Source organism: Miniopterus natalensis, chromosome 2 (genome assembly GCF_054644295.1).
Source record: "Miniopterus natalensis isolate mMinNat1 chromosome 2, mMinNat1.hap1, whole genome shotgun sequence".
NCBI classification, from domain to species: Eukaryota; Metazoa; Chordata; class Mammalia; order Chiroptera; family Miniopteridae; genus Miniopterus; species Miniopterus natalensis.
The window spans coordinates 144,062,957-144,082,704 of NC_142082.1; the positions used below are offsets into that span (position 1 = coordinate 144,062,957).

Below are 19,748 nucleotides of genomic sequence, written 5' to 3' on the forward strand. Positions count from 1 at the left end.
TGCAATGTAGCTTCCACAGAGGGCTCAACCAGCCCTCGTGGGGAACTCTGAAACCAGGACGGCCCTTGCCAGGTCTTATATTCCTTCATCAGCTAGTCACTGGATGTTGGCTGTCCCCATGAAGAGCGTTACTTTTATGTGACCTTGAGCTACGTGGCTCTTTTCAGCCAAGGGCAGGTAGAATTGAAGGTTATTTCTTCACATTTTGTACAACAAGGTGGGCCCTTTCAGAATGGGCTGCTCTGCCTTGGGGAGAAACCGAAGGCTTCCAGGCCCTTCCCTTGGGCTCTAGGTAGTGGGACATTTAGAAGTCCCAGATGCTCCCTCTAGAGGAGGGTGTTGCCAGATTCTCCCCAGCTCTGGACTCTGTTCTTTTCCTAAATCATCTTAAGCTCCATCACTAGGTGGTGCTACTGCCCTATAGTGACAGGTTTGAGCTATGGACTTGGCTTCTCTCCCCAGTTCTTTCCTCTTTCCCTCACTCTGGTCCTTTCTCTATTTCTGTGAACCTGAGTCCCTCACACTGCAGGCGCTTGGTGGTGTTCATCTCTCCTCACGCCAGCAAGGTCACAAGCAAAAACACATAAGGAACCTGCTCTCTGCCTTTCCAGGCAACCTCTGGAGTCACAGCCAGGAAAGAATCTGACACATCTTAGCCACGGGCCCTCTAAGGCTGAGCTCTGGGGCCTGGGGCCTCTGAGCACTTTTCATGCTGGCCCGAGGTTCCCTCTGAGGTCCAGCCCGGTGGTGCAGTCCTTCTGGTGTTTCCAAACACAGACACAGCACTGAACTCAGTGCTGGGATACAGTGATGAGTAAGACAGTCACTGCCCCGAGAAAGGCACAGCCCAGTGGGAGAAGACAGACCTACACACCATGACCAAGCAGCACAAGCAGAAGCCACAAAGTATAACATTTAACAGCATAAACAGCTGGGTCCCTGGCCTGGCTCTGCCACCTGTTACCTGTATGACCTTGAACAAGTTACTTAACGTTTTTGAGCCTCAGAATCTTCATCTATACAATGACAACAATAATAGTAATTACTTCCTGGCTTGTTGTTGTGGTATAATGTGTGTAAAGCTTTTAACACACTACCCTGACATAGCCATGAATCATAACTGCTGGCCAGCATCATTATTACGTTGTGGAGTGGAAGGATGGTCAAATAAATTTTCATTGGAAGTTGACACTGGTCTCATTCTCTGACCACTGATCCTTGCTGGGCCCTCTGGACTGGCCCCAGATGATGTCTTAGGCCTCTGGAGTTAGGGGCTTCTGCTCCACGAATAGCTACCTGAGCTAGGAGAAGGCATCATTGTGCCATCTGGCCACCAGGGGGCAGATATGCAACTTAATAAGCCAAATGGGCCCCAACTGAAACAGCCGGCTTGGACAGGCAAGTGTGGGAAAGGGATGGGAAAGTAGGCGCATAAACTGAAACACATGAAACGCTAGTTAATACCGTCCCCAACTTCTTTCAATTATGGTCTTTCTTTGCCAGCTTAGCTCCCCCAATGACCACCGCCACCCAACTTTGCTGCACACATAACCAACCCATAATTAATGTCAGTGCTCTCTGGTAAGAAGTGGCTCATGCCCAGAGAGGGGGAATCAGAATGAGCTTCAACGATCAGGTTTGCTCCGTGTATTTGTTGTGTCGCTGCTTCTCATTTTTAACCCCAGCGCTTACTGGACCCTTGTTTCTTTGTCAAGATACAAAGCCCACTATCATCAGGTCTGTCTACCTCCCCAGGGTCACGTGTCACTGGCCAGATGTTGAAACTCAAGCCCACGCCACCTCCAACCGCTTGCAGGTCTCCAGCCGTGTACCTTGGCAGCCTGCCTCCACAGGCCAGCGGTCCTCAAGCGAAAAATAAGGACCCCGGAGAGCTTTTGTTTCTGTGGGTTATATCTGTCAATATTTACCAAGTTAGAAATTTAAATTAAATTTGAGAAATGTATTTTTAAATAACAATAATGAATCTATTATAAGTTAGCATAATTTTTATTAAAACAACCTTTTTCCCAAAGCAGAACTAATTCAGTGGCAAAAGGGTATGGTTTTACAGTCCTGCAAATCTCTTTCATGCTGGCTTACCAGAAGGCAGCTAGAGTCTCGGATCTGGTTCTGCATTCCATCTGTTAGGACGGCACACATCCTGGCAGCTCTGAACAACTCTGTATACAAGTGAGGGAATGAGAGTAAAAAGGCAAATAATGTCTTAGTATTGTGAAAATAGTTTTGACCTTGCAGAGCTCCTAAATGGGACTCAGGAAACCACAGGGGTCCCCAGACTACACTTTGAGACCCAAACTGCACACATTTTTACGTGTTGTTTCCTTGCCTGACATGCCATCCGTTGGCTCTCTCCCATCCCGCACCCCAGTTTTCTCAACTGGGCAAACTCCTGCTGTTCCTTCAGTTTCCATCTCAGGCTTCATGTCTCCTGTAAGTTCTTCTCTGAACTTCACCATGCCATACCCCCGCTTGCCCCATCTGGGTGGAATTGTACACCGACCCTACTATAGAATGAAGTGTACATTGTAGTGGGTTTTAAGTTTCTGTTTTGCCTTTGGGGCTCCCTTCCAGACTGGAACAAAGGAGGGAGGGATTCCATAAATGTAGCTGAATAAATGGGTGAATGGATGAATACAAGGCCATGTGCGGGATGCCCACTCCTGTTAGCATATAAAAGATCTGATCTTCACAAGAGATGCCAAGTTTAAAAAATTCTGCTCGAGTCCCTACTAGAAAATGAGATGCAAACAGACTTATGCAAATTTAAACACCTTCCCCTGAACTTTGGAAACTGAGAAGTTAAGTCCTTGTGGCTTCAGAACCCACATGCTAACTACCTCTCCCTAAAGCATCTGCCACACCTCCATCCCTCTGTATATGGACAGTTTGCTTTCTGGACCAAAATGCAGAATTAGCATTTTTCCCTAGTCACATTTATCTGATTTGGTTTATCCTATATCTTAGCCTCCTCAAATCTTTGAATCCTCATTTTATCATCCAATATTCTGACCACCCCTCCTGGCCTTGCATTTTCCAAAACTTAGGTCTGCAGACCATGTACAGAGTTGACTGCTGCAGAGCCATGGGCTAGGCCCCTCCCGCAGGCTGAGAGCAGTGCACTGCGGTTCAGTTGTTCATGACCTCACGGGGAGCCGAGAAGGGGGGGTGTGATGAGAGGCTGAGTCGCAGAGGGGAATAGTTGCAAAGATGGAGGCATCCACGGGAATTTGGGGAACCTGTCAATGCTTCCACTACCCCTCCTTCCTTAGAGTCTAGTAGTCTCACCCCAAGTGTGGACAGATCCTTAGGGAATTAAACCATATCTGAGCCAAGGATCAGGGATCCAGTGATATCTGATATAGGGGATGCCAAAGTATCAAATTCCAAGCTGAATTGTTCTGCAAATTCTGTCTGAGCTGGACTCTGGAAAGAAAGGCCTAGTCTCTTAGATACTGGTTGCTGAGAGAAGGGCAGCGGGCAGTGGGCAGGCCGCTCCTTTGGCATCCCTATCTTCAAAGGGGATGGAGAAATTACACGTAGCTGAGACTGGCAGCCCTTGTTTAGCTCCACGGGGCCTCACCCCTGCCCTCTTCACTCCCACTCAGAATCCTATAGGAAGTCTGGAAAGGCCTGTGCCACCCCATCTAATCAAGAATCCTGTAGATGCCGGTGAACATCTGTGGCAGCTGGCGTGGGGCTCCGGTGAGGGGACGGCAGGGGCCCCAACTGTGTCTGCGCCTGGTTCCTGTTTCTCCATTTGCCTACCCAATCAAGCAGCCCATCAGAAGAGGCTCAGCCACCAAGGCCAGCCCACCCTGGGTGCACAGGACTGTGGGCACCAGCTTCAGAGTGCCAGGGCAACCCTTCCTGGGGTCCCTCTGCTCTCTCCACCCCACCCCCCAGTCCCACTCCCCGGTTCCACTGATTTAAATGTCACCCCCTCTCCCACCCTGGAGCTCCAGGGCAGTGGCAGGGAGGGGATGGTGGAGGAGCCCTGGGTGATAAAGTGGGGATGGGGAGAAGAGATAAAAGGGGTGGCAGAGAAGCCAGCTCCACTTCCGCTCTGATAGGGACCCCACCCCAAGGGACTCACTGCCTTCTGCTGTGTTGACAGGAAGGCCTTGAGGTGGTAGAGGAATGGATGGGAGGGGAGGAACACTGTCGCTGGGCAGGATATCGGTGGCCTTGGGAGATGCCCCTTGTTGGTTCGCTTGGTTGTTAGTTTGTTCTTTGAGCAAATGCTTACCACAGCTCCTCCTACCATGAGCCAGCAAGGTGCTAGGCTATGAGGGCTGCAAAGTCAGAGAGAGCTCAGGTGCTCTCCCAGTCCCCTTGCCCTGCCACTCCCAGCCTCGAGGGAAGCAGCCAAGGCAGTGAATAAGAGCATGGACTTGGCTGCTAGGTCGCCTGAATCCTGATCTTGTCTCTCACTAGCTGTGTAACTTGAGGGAAATTACTTGACCTCTCTGGGCCTCGGTTTCCTCTTCTGTAAATGGGGACATAGAGTCTTTGTGAACACGAAGGAAGGAAGGAAGGCAGCATGGTGCCTGGCAGGGCCTCATCTAGGGTAGCAGGTGAGAATAGCAGAAACAGCATTGAGGCGGAGCAGGATCTGAACCTGCCGTGGGGCTGCCGACAACCTGTACTTGTTCTGTCTCTTTGTGAAGCGAAGATAATAATGGTGCCCACTCCGCAGGTGTTGTGAGTTCACACACCGCACTTAGAATTGTGCCTGGCAAGTAGTGAATGCTTGATAACTATTAGCCTTTATTAGTATTTTCATCACCACCCGGGGACCCTCTTCCTTATAAGGATCACCCTCCCCCCAACATCCACACGTCCCAAGTCAGGGCTGGGAGAGGTGGAAGTTGGACTCATAGGCGGGCCAGCGCCCCAGCCACGCACTCAGCCCTGTTCACCGTGCCCCTCCCAGCTCCACATGCAGCAAGGCAGCTACTGTCTTGAGCGAAGCCACCCTAGGCAGGGGACGCTGTGGGGGATGGGGATGGGGACAGCTGGCAGAGGGGCTCCTGGCCCTAGGGCCCCTTGTTCCAGGCCAGGCTCTGCTCCGCCCCATTATCTCCTCCTGCAAAACCTCCTCCACCCCGTCAACCCCCAACCGAGATTATAGGCCCTCAACTGTCTCCAACTGCTCTGATTCGGGGATAAGGCTGGACCATCATCCCCATGCCACAGCGTCCCTGGCCACCCCCATCTCTGCCACAGGCGTTGAGGGGAGGAGGTGCCTGCTTCTCTGGGAGCTGGGGAGCTGGAGGAGTAGGTGTCCGGGGGGCTGGGGGACCAAGGAACAGGGTGGCCAGGGGGACACTTTTCCCACCTGTGGGTGGCCTCCAGAGCTGGAAGAAGAAAGCCAGTCTCAGATGGGGAGGGATCTGGTCCTCCTCTGTTCCCATCTTGATTCAGTGCCCGCTCAGTCTGTCTGTCTCCAGGCCACGCGGCAGTTTCTGCCTCTCTCTCAGGCGGCTCTTCCCCCACCCCCAGTGCACACCTGGCTCCTCACATCAGATAACCCAACCACAGCAGCTCCCCTCGCCCCAACCCTGCTTCTAGCAGCCCCCTTCTCGCCCCTTGCTCTCTTCCTCCCCCGCCTCCCCCACTTTACAGCTCCCCAGGCTCACCTAGATTCCCCTGGGGAGGGCTGGGGGCCCCCAAAGCCTTACAGCCTTACTGGGTAATGAGTGTGTGAAAGACAACTCTTCTTACCCCCAACACACACACACACACATACATGCTCATGCACACACTGTGGAAACTTTATACCCCTGTACCATGTAGGAGACAGAGTGAGGGGGAGGGACCCAGGGACCAGCCTTGAGGGATGAGGGAAATCCAGCCTGAGGAAGTGAGGGGGTGGGGACCGCAGAAAGGGGCTGCCTCTGGGGCTGGGGTGGTCCACAGCTTCCTGCTTCTAGGCAAAGAGAAGTTTCTTCCCTTTTCCAGGGCTTTCTGTTCGCATGAGGTCATCCTGAGTCCCAGGGCTGGAGGCTCCCTCAGGCTGGGGAAGCAGAAGGATGTGACCTGGGCCATTCAGCCCCAGACCCTGCCTCCCACTCCCCAACCAAGGCCAGGTAGGCAGGAGCTGGAGCAGAGGTGCAAGTGGGACTGGGAGCTGCTGGGTTCAGGAAGCAGGGTTGAGTGTGAGTCGGGCAAGGGGGGTGGTAGGACACAGGAGAGAGTGGGGCAGGGACTGGTGGGTGCCTAGGAGCTGGGGTTTTAATGCCTCTTGACAACAAATGAATCATAGGCAAATGATGTGGAAATGATGGCGTAAATAAAGATGTGTTATTTCAAGGCCCCGGTGTGTCACTGTAGGAAGGGAGCTGAGAGGGGAGGAGCAGGAGGCTTCCCGGGCCAGATGGTGCCTGTAGGTGGGGGCCCAGGTAGAGTTCCTGTAGGGGGTGGTGGAGGTGATGGCCCACTTACGTCTCATGTCACCTTCAAGGTGATGTGAAATGGCAGGTGGCTGACCACAGCCCACCAACCCCTCCCCCAGAGCAGAGCAGCCCTCCCATCCCCTAAGCTCCTTGGTGATCCTCCCAACCCTCCCCTAACCTCACTCGGGACCCTGCTAACACACACACTGTTCCCTCTTCCCCAGTACCTGCTCTTGACTTCCCTTGTTCTGTCCCTCGGTCCCCTTCAGGACCAGGACAAGGTCTCGCCCCAGCAGTGGCATAGGAGCCAGTGGAACACCAGGAGTTTCCGGTGGACAGAGCACCTCTGGAACCCAGACAGAAAACCTGAGCTTTTCCCATCAGTACAGCACTGAACTAATACCCACAATGACAGTGCCCGGCACAGGGGCAGAGCCCAGTGTAGACCTATACCTGCCAAATGAATACATTTATGACCTCCATGACGATGTCAGGGCCTTCCTTGTAGCCCAGTCTAGGCTTCTGGTCAACCTTCATTCCCAGTCTCCACAGCTCTTTACAATGTTGGTAATTATTAAATAACTACAAAAACGTGTATACTCATACCACCTTACATAATCATTACCTACTGCACGAATTTCCTCTGAATCTTTTTCTCTATGCTTACCCTGTTTTGTTTTGTTTTTTTTAAATACAGTTGCCATCACAGGGCATGCACGAATCTATATTCTCCTGTGATACTATGTTGCATTCATATGCATATTTTTAACAGCTTTATAATTTTCTATTAAGTGGAAATATAACATACTTCACAATTTTCCAGTTGTAGGTGTTCAGATTGTTCTGATTTTCCACATTACAGCTAGTGTGGTGATGAACATCGTATGCACTTATTCCACTCCCCGCTCCCTGAGTTTTGGCTACAGAAATCTAGTTTAGGTACATTGGGTGGAGTTATTGAGCCAAAGGGTAAAAACATTTTATAGCTCTCACTATATATTGCCAAACTGATTTCAAAAGAGATTACACCAACAACAACAGCGTGTGCATTTCATCACACTCTCGCTGGTGCTTGAAAGTGGCTCCAACCTTTATCTTATTTTAATTGGCGTTGCTTTGAACATTCCCCTACCTTTGCTTACCAGCTGTGTTTCCTCTTTCCCTCAAGAGTCGTTTCTGTGCTTTGAACTTGAGCGTACCACCGGTTCAGTGTTTCTTATCAATCTGTGTGAGCTCTCTCTGTAAGAATGATTTTAAAGCATTGTCGACTGCACTTGAGCCCAGTCTCTCCTTTTTGACGTCTTCTCCTGCTTCATTTAAATCTCTCACTGCTCCCCCTCAACCTCCTTCACCGGCCGCCTCCCTACCCCCTCTGACCACCTGAAACCTTCGTTTTCTCGCTTCTGTACTTAGCCTTCTCCCTGGGTTCCCTTGGTTTCCCTTCTCTCTTTTCCTCTGCTCTGGTGGTCTCATCCACTCCTACCTACAACCCCGCTTCTCACTGATGATCCCGGATCTTTATTTGCCCTTTCCCCCCATTCAGAGCTCCAGGGAACAACTGTCCACTCAACACCCCCACCCCTGCGATCATCCCACCAGCACCTCAACTCCACATGTCCCCAGCCTGATTCTGTATTTCCCTCCCGCTTAGCTTCTCCCCTGTAGGCCCTAGCTCTGCTGCCCCTCGTATGCCCCGGCTCTGCGGCCCCTCGTATGCCCCGGCTCTGCGGCCCCTCGTATGCCCCGGCTCTGCTGCCCCTCGTATGCCCCGGCTCTGCGGCCCCAGTGCCTCTGGACTTGGTGCTGCCTTTGGAAGGGGAAAGAGGGTAGACGCTAGCTCTCCTGAAGGGCGAGTGAGATTCTACTCACCTTCAGCGTGGAGGAACAGGGCTGGGAAGAAGAGACCGTTTGTCTAAGAAGATGCTGCTTTGTGACTCAGTTTCCCTGTTGGGATTGGTTCCAGGTCTAGAGATAGATGCTTGAAAGCCAAAGCAGATGGCCATCCTGCTAGAGCAAGTTAACTCTTAACTTCGACCTCACTGGTCTCCTCTGCTCCTTGAAACTCCTCCCCAGCAAGGGACTGGAAGGCAGAAGACGAGGTTAAGCTACGAGTCGCTGAAGCCTGTGCTGGTCAGCACAGTAGCCGCGCGCCACTGAGCACCTGCAGCCTGGCTAGTCAGAACTGAAATGTGCTACAAGTGTAAAATCTAAATTGGATTTCAAAGACTTTGTATGAAAGAAGGATGTTAAATATTAACAATTTTTTTGTTTTGATTGCATGCTGACTTGACAATATTTTACATATATTAGGTTAAATAAATATACTATTAAAATGAACTTCACCTTTTTACTTCTTTTAAAAGAAAATTTAGTTACGTATGGGGCTCACATTCTGTTGCTATTGGACAGTGTTGATCTAGACCCTCCCTGCAGGGGCTCCAGGCTGAGATGCAATGACAGGTCATGACAGATATAGATACAGACCCTACTGGGGATGTCACCAGCCAGTCAGACACCACGGGACAGACTTTCAGTGGCCCAGTGGCCCAGGCAAGGCGGAAAGCAAAGCTAACTCCTTTAGCCCTGGACCTCAAGAGGCCGTCTGAGCTGGGCATGGCTCTCCAGAGCTTGTCTCTTTGGATGCCCTGTTACTCCAGACAAACAGTCCCCCAGAGCCACCCAGAGCTTTGGATCTCCTCACCTCCATGGTTCATGGGGAAGTTCTCCATCATTCATTGGGGCCAGGGCCTGGGCCTCTCTCCAGAAGCCCAGAGGCATCCTTCCTCCTGTCTAAGGCCCTCTCTCCCACCCACCTGGGCTTAGGCTCAGCCCACCTGTGGCTGGGAAGGGATGGGAGAGGAAGGCGGGCTTGACACGCCCCTGGGCCTGCAGATACATTGGCCGTCCTTCCTGTTGTCCCACCGATAGGGGAACAGAAAGGGAATAGGAGGGAGCCAGGAGGGAGGGCACAGCCTGCTGGGCTGCCCTTCTCTACCTCCTTTTCCCAGGCCTGCGCCCCAGAAGAGCCATAGGAGGGCACCAGGAGCTGGGGCCACAGTCTGCGTGGGTCTGCCCCTCCTCCTGCCTGGACGACTCCACCTCTCCCAGGTCCTGGCTGGGATCCGAAGGCCCCAGGCAAGTGGGGGAAGAGGAGCCACTCCTACTTTCCCAGCAGCTGCTGCTGCTGCCTCTTCCTGTTTTGCTAAAACTCTGGCTCGGGACCCAAGGGGGTGGGGGAAGTTGCCAGCTGCTCCCGCCCCCCAAAGGTCAACTTCGTCCCCCTGGTCCTCTTAGCTAGTTATTTATAGCCCCCCAGGCCCTGGCTGAGGAGCTAGATCTCTCCTCCCTCAAATGTCAGCAGCTGTGGCTATTGCCCCAGGGATGCAGCCAGATGTGCAGATCACTCCAGATGTGCTGCTGCCAAGATTGGGGAGAGGAGGCAAGGCTCTTTCTGCAGTTGGCTTGGGCATTCCCTGCAGCTGGGTCCCTCAACTCTGACGCAACTGAGACAATACCAGAGGACCTCAGGAGGGCTGGGGAAAGTTCCAGATAGCGTCCCCATTCCCATAGCCCAGCCAAGCCACCCTGCACACCCCAGAGGGGTCAGCTTGGGCTAGAGGCCCATTCGGATTTCTTTGCATAAATTAGGTCAGCATCACTGAGACTGAATTTGTCGGGGAAAACTGTGGCTTAGAGGGACAGAAGAGACAGGACACTGTCTTCTGTTACTTATGTCAGCTTCGAGCTCCATCCCCAGCAGAGCCCTGTATGCGTCAGGCTCTGTGCTGAGCACTTCATGTCCTGATCTCAGGAGTCCTCACAACAACCCTAATATGGCAGGCACTCCATGCCCCTGTCTGCAGATGAGGAAACCGAGCCTCTGAGAGGTCAAATTACGTGCTTCAGATCACGCAGTGGGTAAGCAACAAACGCCAACCCAAGCAGCCGCCAACCCAAGCAGCGGAGTCCAAATTCTTGCTTTTGACCACAATATGCAGCGGCTTCCCTTTCCCACTCCTCTACAGGTTTTTAAATGGTTCCTTCAAAGCTCCGTGTGGAGAAGCATGGAGCACGTCCTCTGGGTCCGCTCGAGGGTAGTGGCCTTGTCTCTCAGCCTCCGAAGCTGGAGTGATCTAGACTCACCGTCCCAGGCACGGAGGGGGCGGGCCAGAGCAGGACTAGTGCCCCAGCCTACAAGGATGGGTAATCCATCAGGTCCCTCCCAACATGCGACTCCCGTGACTCTGTGAACGCAGCCTCTCCTTGGCAGCACAGGTTGTTGGAGCCCCTTGTCCGACAGCTCTCTCACTCCAGGCTCCGTTCTTCGGCTGTATCCTGCTCTCCAGGAAATGGAGAATTCCTCCCTGGTAGGAGCTGTGGCTTCTTCTGCCTCTGTGCCCAAGGACCTGGCCCAGAGGAGACACTCAATAAATAAGAAGTTATACTCAGTGAAAAAGATTGCAGTGGTGGTCACACGTGGGTGGGGTACTTCAAGTTCTTAGCAAGGACACTCCCACCCACGTCCCTTCCCTTCGCAGCCACCCTCACCCCATTTCACCCTCACTTCAGCTCATTGCTCTTTTCCTGCCTCCACTCCCCTGACATGCAGGGGCGCAGTCCAAACCCACCCTAAAAGACACTCCTAGGGAAGAGAGGTGAGTGTCCTTAGGCCGGGACCTCCTCAGGGTCTTCCCTGGAGGTTCCATGGCTTCAGGTAAGTGCCTCCTAAGAGGACACATTAAAATTTGTAACAAGATGGGACCCTGCCCTCCAGCTAATACAGCTACAGAGTGTGCTGCTGGGGGCATGTGGCAAAGCTGAAGCCCCAGGCCAACAGTGGGTAGACTACAGCATCCCTGCAGGGGCCCACTGGAGCAAGTAACTGTGAGCTGGCTGCAGAAAAACATTCTGCAACTCAGACAAATTTCTTCTTGCTCATGATTAGAGTATGGCCCGGTGGCTGCCTCCCTGACCATAATCTCTGCTGGCACAGGCATCTCCGGGCAGGGCAGTGCTGGCTGTGGAAGGAGCGCTGACCTAGAAGCTGGGATGCCTGAGTTCTCTGCCTGCTCCCATCACTGATTCAGGATTAACCATGTAATCTCCGGCAAGTTACTTTCCCCTTGGGTCTTCAGTTTCCTCTGTAAAAGGAGTGGTTTAGATTAGGCCAGGGGGCCCCAAACCTAACCACACTTTAGAATTACTTGGGAGCTACAGATTACTGGGTACCCCTCACCCCAAAGAGTCTGATCGGGTCTGTGAGGCGGCCCAGGAGTCTGTTTTCACAGGTTGTTCCAAGTGATTTTAATACATTATCAGGTTTTGGGAGTAGGTAATCTTATAAATCACTTGCAGCTCTTAGGAGCATGGCCATATCAAGAGGTTTTGGTGCTGTGAGGTTTTATCAGAGGGCAAGTGGGGGGTAGTTTATTTCATTATCATCATCATCACTATATTATTATTATTGTTATTCTGCTGGCATTATTGTTATAGAGGGAGACGGCAGTGCTCCCATCTGTTTGTTTCCATCACTAATGAGGCTCTGGCTTGGGGGAGGGGAGCCCTCACTTACCTCCAGGTTAGGGGTGAGACTGGGATAGAAGGGAAGGGAGGAATGGGCCTTCTCTGGTGGGTGGGGCCTCTTGGCAAAGGAACCTTTCTTTCCCTCTCTCCTGGGTGGAGTTTGGCTGGATGGGCTTTGGCACTGACCTCTGGGGCTGAGAGAGTGTCTTCCCACCCATACTCCTCCCCCACTTTCGTGTCTCAGCTGCCTCAGCCCTGGGGACTGCCCCTTCTCCTCCTCCAGTCCTGACTTCCTCCCCAGACTCCCTCAATCCTCACCAACCTCATTCCTGAGCCTGCTAATCTGTTTGCCACCCCTCTGCTTCCTTGCCTCGCCCTTGCACATGCCTTTCTCCCTACCTGGAATGTCACCCCCCTGCCCCCACACTGACTCACATTTCTGGGCTCCTGTAAAACCCAGCTCAACACTTGCTTGCTTCATTCCAGCCAGGATCTGCTCAAGTCTCCTCTTTGTTATGTACCCATTTACACTTGGAATAACAGAATTAGCAAACTGCTTTAGACTCAGAAAAATAGGTAGAGATTATCTAAACCAGCTCCCTCATTTGACAGATGAGAAAACTGAGGCCGGGAGAAGTTGTGACTTGGCCGAGATCGCACAGATAGTGAGATTTTTTAAATAGTTGGCTTCCCAAGAGGCTTTCAAGTATTTTATGTGTTTGTTGTGTTTCCTCAACACATTGTGATCTATATGAGGGCAAAGGCTATGTTTTTGTTTTTGTCTTTAACGTTCTTTATCTCCACTGTGATGCGTGTGTGTGTATGTGTGTGCACGCGCGTGTACGCACATGTGTGGGGTGTTGCACCCAGGGCTAGAGTAAGCAGTAATAATATTTCTTATGCTATCAGGACAATAATTCTAAAACTCACAGTGGTCTAAGCTTTTGCATATATTATTCATATGATCTCAGCCCAGCCCAGTGAAGTAGGTAGCCAAATTATTGTTATTTTACAGAGCAGGAAACTGAGACTTAAAAAAGTGAGACCCAGGAAGTTAATGGCAGAACTGGGCCTAGAACTCAAGTTCCTTGACTCCCACCCAGCCCCGGCCCAGGGCCCTGATACCCACAGTGCCTCTCTTAGAGCTCTCTCCTGATGTTTCTGGCTGAGCACCTGGAGTCATCAAGGCGGTGAGCTCTGCCATTTTGTGCATTCATGGCTCCTTCTTGGTCCTGGGGTTTAGGAGAGCCTGTCTTTGGCTTCCTGCCCCTCCCCATCCTGTCCCACTGCTTTCTCCTTGTGTCCCCCCACGACATTGTTGGCACATAGATGCATACACATATACTCAGAACTGCAGGTGTCTAGGGCAACAGACCACAGGGGAAACCACATCACCTTTGTTGACACTGGAGGGAGGGAGGGGTGCAGGGGAAGGGACTTGCTTAGTTTCTCCACCTGCCTAGGTCCTCACGGTCATCTGGCCTCCCAACCAGAGCTATGTGGATTTGTAGCCATGCCCCGGCCTTTTCTTCATTTATCCATCCAATTCTGGCCCAAAAGGATGTATCACTTCTCTCAGACCCTGAAATCCTGAATGGGGGTCTGCCTGGCTGCACCCCAAAGTCACACAACACCCTCCCCAATCCTAGCCAGAATACTTATGTAACTCCTTAATCCCACCTGCACAATAGAACTGAGAAAGGTGGGAAGCAGAGATGAAACGACAGGGCTGGGGTCAGTGAGGAGGAAAACTTGGCATCTAGGATGTCACACATAGGTCAGCTGGGACGTCAGATAACCAGGTTTATGCTGCAGCAGGAGACCTGACAGCAGCCTCTCCATCGCTGTGACCTGCTAGAAGAAATTGCACAGGCTCTAAGTCAGACATATTCAGGATTAAGGCACTTACTGGCTCTGTGGCCTCTGGGAAATCATTTTGTCTTTCTGAGCTTTCCTTTGCTCACTAAAACAATGGGGTTAGCAAAGAGATATAAGTGAAAGGGCCCTGAACATATGATACAAAGGAGGCGCTCAATAAAATCCTATTTATCTTCCCTCCCTTCCTTCCTTCCTGCCTTCCACTTGTTATATCTGGTCCTATGAAACCCTTTATTTGGAAGTGGGGACCTACCTCCCCTATTAATCTGCAGCTTCAAACCCCTATGAATTGGCATTTGATGCCAGGTTCAGAAAACAGAATGCAAGTCCCAGCCCAACCAATGAGATGGCTGCCCTCAGAGATCTCAACAGCCTTTGGGGATTGAGTGCTTCCTGATTGCCTTTGTGGAGAGTGTGTACAAAGTGTGGGCTGAGGGGTGGATTGTGGCTTTGGCTACCATGTCAGGAAGGCTGGGACAGGAATGATCTCGAGCCCTGAGTTTAGACCAGGTGACTTTCTGGAGCTTTGAATCCTGGCACAAGGTGAACACCCAGTAATATTTGTTGAATGAATGAACGAATGGCCCCATCATTTACTAGTTGTGTAACTTTGGTCAGGTTTCTTAACCTTTAGGGACCATACTTTAGTTATGAACATAACAAGGATTATTGTTAAGAATAAGTGATTTGATGTTTGCCAAGGGGATAGTATAGAACTGTTACATGGTATATAATCATAATAAAAAATTAAAAAAAAAGCTAAGTGTGGGAAGGAAGGGAAGGAGAGGAAAAAGAGAAAGAAAAAATCAAGTGGGCCCAGAACCACAAAGAAGAGCAGAAGAGGGTGCCCTCAGGCAGTGTACTGGCCAGAGATTCCTGGAAGACTCAGGGGAGACGAGGCAGCTCTTATGGAGCTAATCTCTCTGCTAGGTGCTTAGCTGAGCTGTCTATGAGAAGCCTGGACTTAAGAGCCTTAAAAAAAAATTCCCATGGTAACCAGGGTAGAGGAGAGAGAGGTAGCCTGTAGTTCTCTGCCTCGTGTCTCTTAGGGTTCTTGGAGGCTGACATATTCCAGCAAGGGACACGTGACTAAGAAACTGGCTTAAGACTCTGCCATAGGCAGCTGGGGTGTGAAGGGGTAAGTAAAGCCAGCAAGGGAGGCAGGGGCACAGTCCAGCTTCCCAGACGTGGGTCTCACATGCTATCTTTCTGCCTATACTCCGGGGGCAGTGAGTCCTGGTGTGTGGAGAACGCCATGTGCTGGGTGCTGTGGGGACAGACACAGGCAGGGGAGGTACCCTTTTTGCTCAAATCTCTCAGAACTCATTGATTAGGGCAAAAAGAAAAAAGAAGGCTCACAAATAAGTACATGATTGATGCACATGGTAGAAATGAGCAAACAAGGGCCTGATTTCAGTCCAGAAATAACTACAGGAGTCCTGAGGTGATTAGGAGGCTACAGGAGAGAGACACAGGGGAAAGGCTGAGAGTCTGAAGTAACCAGGCAATTTTTCTGGAGGCTGTGGGCACAGAGCAGGGATCTGGAAGGAGAGTGATCTGGTTTGGAAATAAGGGCTGGGAAGAACACACCTGAGGTGGAAGAACATGTGTCTTGCAGAGTCAGCATGGAGAGTTGTGGGGGGAAAAGGATGTATTGGATGTGTCCAGCTGGGGCATGGTCCTTGAAGGCCATGCATATCTGTCTCAATTCAGCAAATAAGCATAAAGAGCTTGAATCTGTGTAAGGCACTTAGCAAGACACTACAAGAAATGTGACCATGACTAAGGCAGTAGCTGGGCTCAGGGATGTCCACTCTTGAACATTCTTGGGAAGAAGGAGAGCTGAGACAAGCAGGCAGACTAGGTGGATAAAGGCCAATGTAGAGAGAAAGACTGACAACATGGGGTGGGGTCCTTTAATAGAAGGAAAGATCCCTCTGGCTATGGGAATCAGGGAAAGACTCTTGGAGAAGTTGGTATAGACTTGAGGTTTGGAAAGATTTTAACAGGAGGAGAAAGGGACTGTGAGGACATTCATTTTTGGAGGGAACACAATGAGCCAAGGTGAGGGAGTGGGAAAGAATGAGGCCACAATGGGGAGAAGCCAGCAGCTCACTTTGGCTGAAATAATAATAGTAATAATAACAACTAACATTATTGAGCACTAAGTACCAGGAGGCACTGGGTAGAACATCAGAAAAAAGGAGAATGTATGTGTACTATGGTGCTATATAGCAGGAGGGCTTGGAGGTCAGGAAAGGACTTTGTGAGAAGTTAACAAGTGCACTCACTGCCTGCTGACAGCGCTGGGACAGGGAAAGCGACTGAAGTAGAAAGTCAGCTGCTAAGAATCCCAGGTAGCAACAAGTGGTGAGGCTGGAGCTGTGCTTGTGGGGACTAGGAGCCTATGGCCAGAGCTGGACCTCAGTGTGGCCAAGCCCTCTTAGGCCACTGTGGACTCGTTTCCCATTGTGGCTCTGCCTCTGGCTCAGCCTCAATTTCTCCTTCTGTAGAATCCTGAGGCCCTTGGGGTTTCTAAAATTAAGATTGCGCTCTGCCTTCCAGTGGAGACGCCTCACAGGACAGGAGAGCCTAGTGTATCAGGTTGTGGACCTCTTCCCTTCCCAGGAGCCACTGTGGCTCTGACCCAGCAGATGGCCAGAGGCGACAGGGCTGACAGGCTAGGCAGGGAAGCAGAGTGGTGATGTCCTCAGCTTCTGACCCCTGAATCTGACCTCCTTCAGCTAAAAAGGGGGAGGGGGCGGGGAGGGTTGCTGCGCAAAGCCAGCGGGAGCTGAGTTTATTAGCTGAGGGAGGCCTGGAGGCGGCTGCATTCCGACTCACAGACTGGAACATTTCTATGATCCGCTGTAATGCACTGGGAGACACTGGGCACATTGCTGAAGTTTGACTCATAGGGACCGGGAGGGGGAAAGAAGGGGGGAGGTTTGTGGGGGGAGAGGAATGGGAGGAAGAGAGGAAGAGGAGAGGAGGGAAGGAAATCCCTTGAGAAATTTCTTTAAAAAAAGAAAACTTTCAAAATCCGCACCGCCCCCATCCCCTTTCTCTTTTAATAGGAACAGGCTGGACCCTTCGGTTCCCCTCAGCAGGCGTTGGGTGGGGGGTGGGAAAGGGGGAGGGCTGGGCAGTGATTCAAATCAGATCCTGGAACTTTCCTCAGGCAAGTCGGGGGGGGGGGTCCGTCTGAGATCCCTCGCAGAGACTTGGGGCTCCACGCGTGTCCCGCTGTTCCTAGGTGTGACTGTTTGCTCGTGGGCTGTGCTTGTTTGTACTTGTGTGCGCGGGGGTCCTTCCCTGAAGTGTGTCTGCGTAGATGACTCTGGCCCTGTGTAAACATGGATGCGAGTCCGCGTTGAGCGTGTTGAGCGTGCACGGCTGCGGGCGCTCAGGTAGCCGGGTTTCCGGGAATTGTGCGCGGGTCTGGGCGCCACGGCCCGGGCTGGGCGGCAGGCAGCGCGGCGGCCACGGCGCGCGGGTCGGGGCCGCGTCCCGCGTTCCGGGTCCCGCGTCCCCTCCCGGGCTGCGCGGTGCGTCCGCCGCCGCGCCGGGCAGCGTCTGCCGGGGTGGTGTGTCCCAGGGCCGCGAGCGCCGGCCCCCTCCCTCCCCTCCCCCTTGGCCCGCTCTCAGCCTCAGATAAAGCATTTCCTTCCATTGTCATCCTACCCGGCCGGCCGGGCTGCCAGGGCCCTCCCCCTCCCGGCCCCCTCCCTTCCTCTCGCCGTCTCGCAGTCGCTCTGCAGCCTCCGGCGACTGGGGGGGATGTGAGGCCGGCGCCCCAGCCCCCCACCCCGCCATGAGCCCCCCGCTCTGAGGGCCTCGGCCCCTGGATGCACAGTCCCTGCGCTGGTGAGTACGGGCTGCCGCCCCCAGCCCCGCCCGCCCCACCCTGCGCGGTTCCCCAGCACCGCCCGCCCCGGCTCGGGCTCGGGCTCGGGCTCCGGCTCGGGCTCCGGGCGCCCGGCGGACGGGTCCCGCGTGCGACCCCCGACCGCGCCCGCCCCACCCAGCTCTGCGGGGCTCCGGCAGGCTCCCGGCCCGGCTGGTTCCGGGGCCGGAGGGCTCGGGCCTCCCGCTGGGAGCCCACATCCGCCAGCCCCAGGGCAGCGACGGGCCGGAGGGAGGGAGTTGGAGGCCCCGGGCCGCCGATGCTCTGGCCCGGGGTCCCTTCACCCCCTTTCCTGGGGAGGACGGACTGGGGGACCAGGAAGGAGGGACGGCCGCCGCGGCCCCGGGAGGGGGCGGTGCTCCAGAGCGGAAGGTTTGGAAGCGCGAGGGCAAAGGGCAGGACCCGCTGAGTTGGGGCCCGGCTGGTGGTGGTGGACATCAGTCCCCCTCGTCTGGCGGACCCCGGCAGGGCCTTACCCCAACCCCTCGGCTGGAGGAAAGTGAGCCCCTGGATGGAGGGTCCGGGACAGAGAGGTTTCTCTGAGCACTGCCCCCCTCCCTTGCACACTCATTAGGGTGAAAAGACACCTGTGCCCAAGCGGGCTGCGGAGGGGCTGACAGAGGTGGGAACCGCAGGCTGTGTCCTGAGTGGTGGGGACAGGATGTGCGCACCCCCTAGGCCTGGGGTCTGACGGTGCTGGGGAGTGTGAGAGCAGGCTGCAAATCTGGAAGCTGGGCTGGGCTCTGACAGGGGAGTTTCTAGACCTGTGGGCTAGGAGAGAGCCCTCTGGGACCTGCAGGCCACCCAGCTCCCCCCACCCCCATTTCCTTCTCTCTGGCTGCCCGTTTGGATCTGACCTCGCCAGCCACTGCTGCTCCTCCCACCAAGCCCAGGCCATTCCCTTGTCCCTGTTGGCTGTCCTGCGTACCCAGAGGCCTCCCCCTGCATCTGGACACTGGCTGTCTTGCTGCTGCCCATCCCTTCTCCACACACTAGTTCAACATCTGCTTGAGGCCCAGTTTGGCCTGCCAATTTCTAGGGTGAGAATGGGGCATTGAATTTTAGGGGCCCTGCTGAGGACTCAACATGTGGACTGTTCAACCTGTTCCCGGGACTTACATCTGGACCCAGGGATCTTCCTCAAAACTCCTGCCCAGGCATTGGGCTGAAAGAAGGGAGACTGTGACTCAGTTTCCCACTCCCTAATGGGGCACCTTGGCAGCCCATTTCTCCCCAACAGGGTCTGTCTGTGAAGTGGCTTAGGCTGCCACACACACTTCTCTTCTCACACCAGCCCTCTTAGACATCCCAGGCTCCTTTTTCAGTGTCTGCAAGACATCTCATAGCTCCTTATTGCTTAGCATCTCGTTCTTTTCTGCTGTCTGTTCCCTCTACCCACCTCAATTAATAAGAAATTTTCCTCTTTTCTGCAGTCACTTCTGAGGGAAACTAAGGCACAAAGCAGTCCCGCTGTGTTGTGTGCAGTGACCAAGACTGGAACCAGGTCCTGGACCTGCTGGGACTCCTCCCTCACCTTTAGTTCCCTGATGCTCCTCGAACCCAACAGGGCCAAGCCCAGAGTGCCTCTGGTGTTACATCTGGAATGGTCTGGGGAAGTGTTCTCCTGAGGCCTCTGTGTTTGTTAGCTTGAGCCCATGGATGGGTGTCTCTCTGGCCACCGGTTCTTAAGCTGGGATCCTGAGGCTAGGAAGTTGCATTCAGGTCTTGCATTGACCCTCCCAAGAATCGCAACAGGTCACTTTGCTTTAACACTGAAGTTCAGTTTCCCCATCAATAAAGTGGGAAGGAAATTTCAGGTGCACTTCCCAGAGCACAAAGGAGAGGCTGATTATAAAGAGAGGGATTAGTGTCCAGTGTTGCGGCTATTATGCCCTCCACTACCTTCAGGGATAACAGACCCCAGCTTTCATCCTTGGTGGCTTCTGGGAACGAGAGATGGAACGTTTCCTTCTTCTGTCCCCTTCTTGATCCTGATAATGGGAGTGAGAAACTCACGTGTGATG

The 19,748-nt window shown here is 53.1% G+C and overlaps 1 protein-coding gene across 1 annotated transcript in view; it reads left to right on the forward strand.

Annotated features, from left to right (window-relative positions):
* Window positions 1–17,541: 17,541 nt before the first annotated feature.
* HDAC7 (histone deacetylase 7) overlaps window positions 17,542–19,748 on the forward strand; it is a 35,044-nt gene continuing 32,837 nt past the window's right edge. The window contains exon 1 of the mRNA XM_087814696.1: window positions 17,542–17,684. Coding sequence (XP_087670822.1) covers window positions 17,666–17,684 — 19 coding nt within the window. The 5' untranslated portion in view covers window positions 17,542–17,665. The remainder of the gene's footprint in view (window positions 17,685–19,748) is intronic.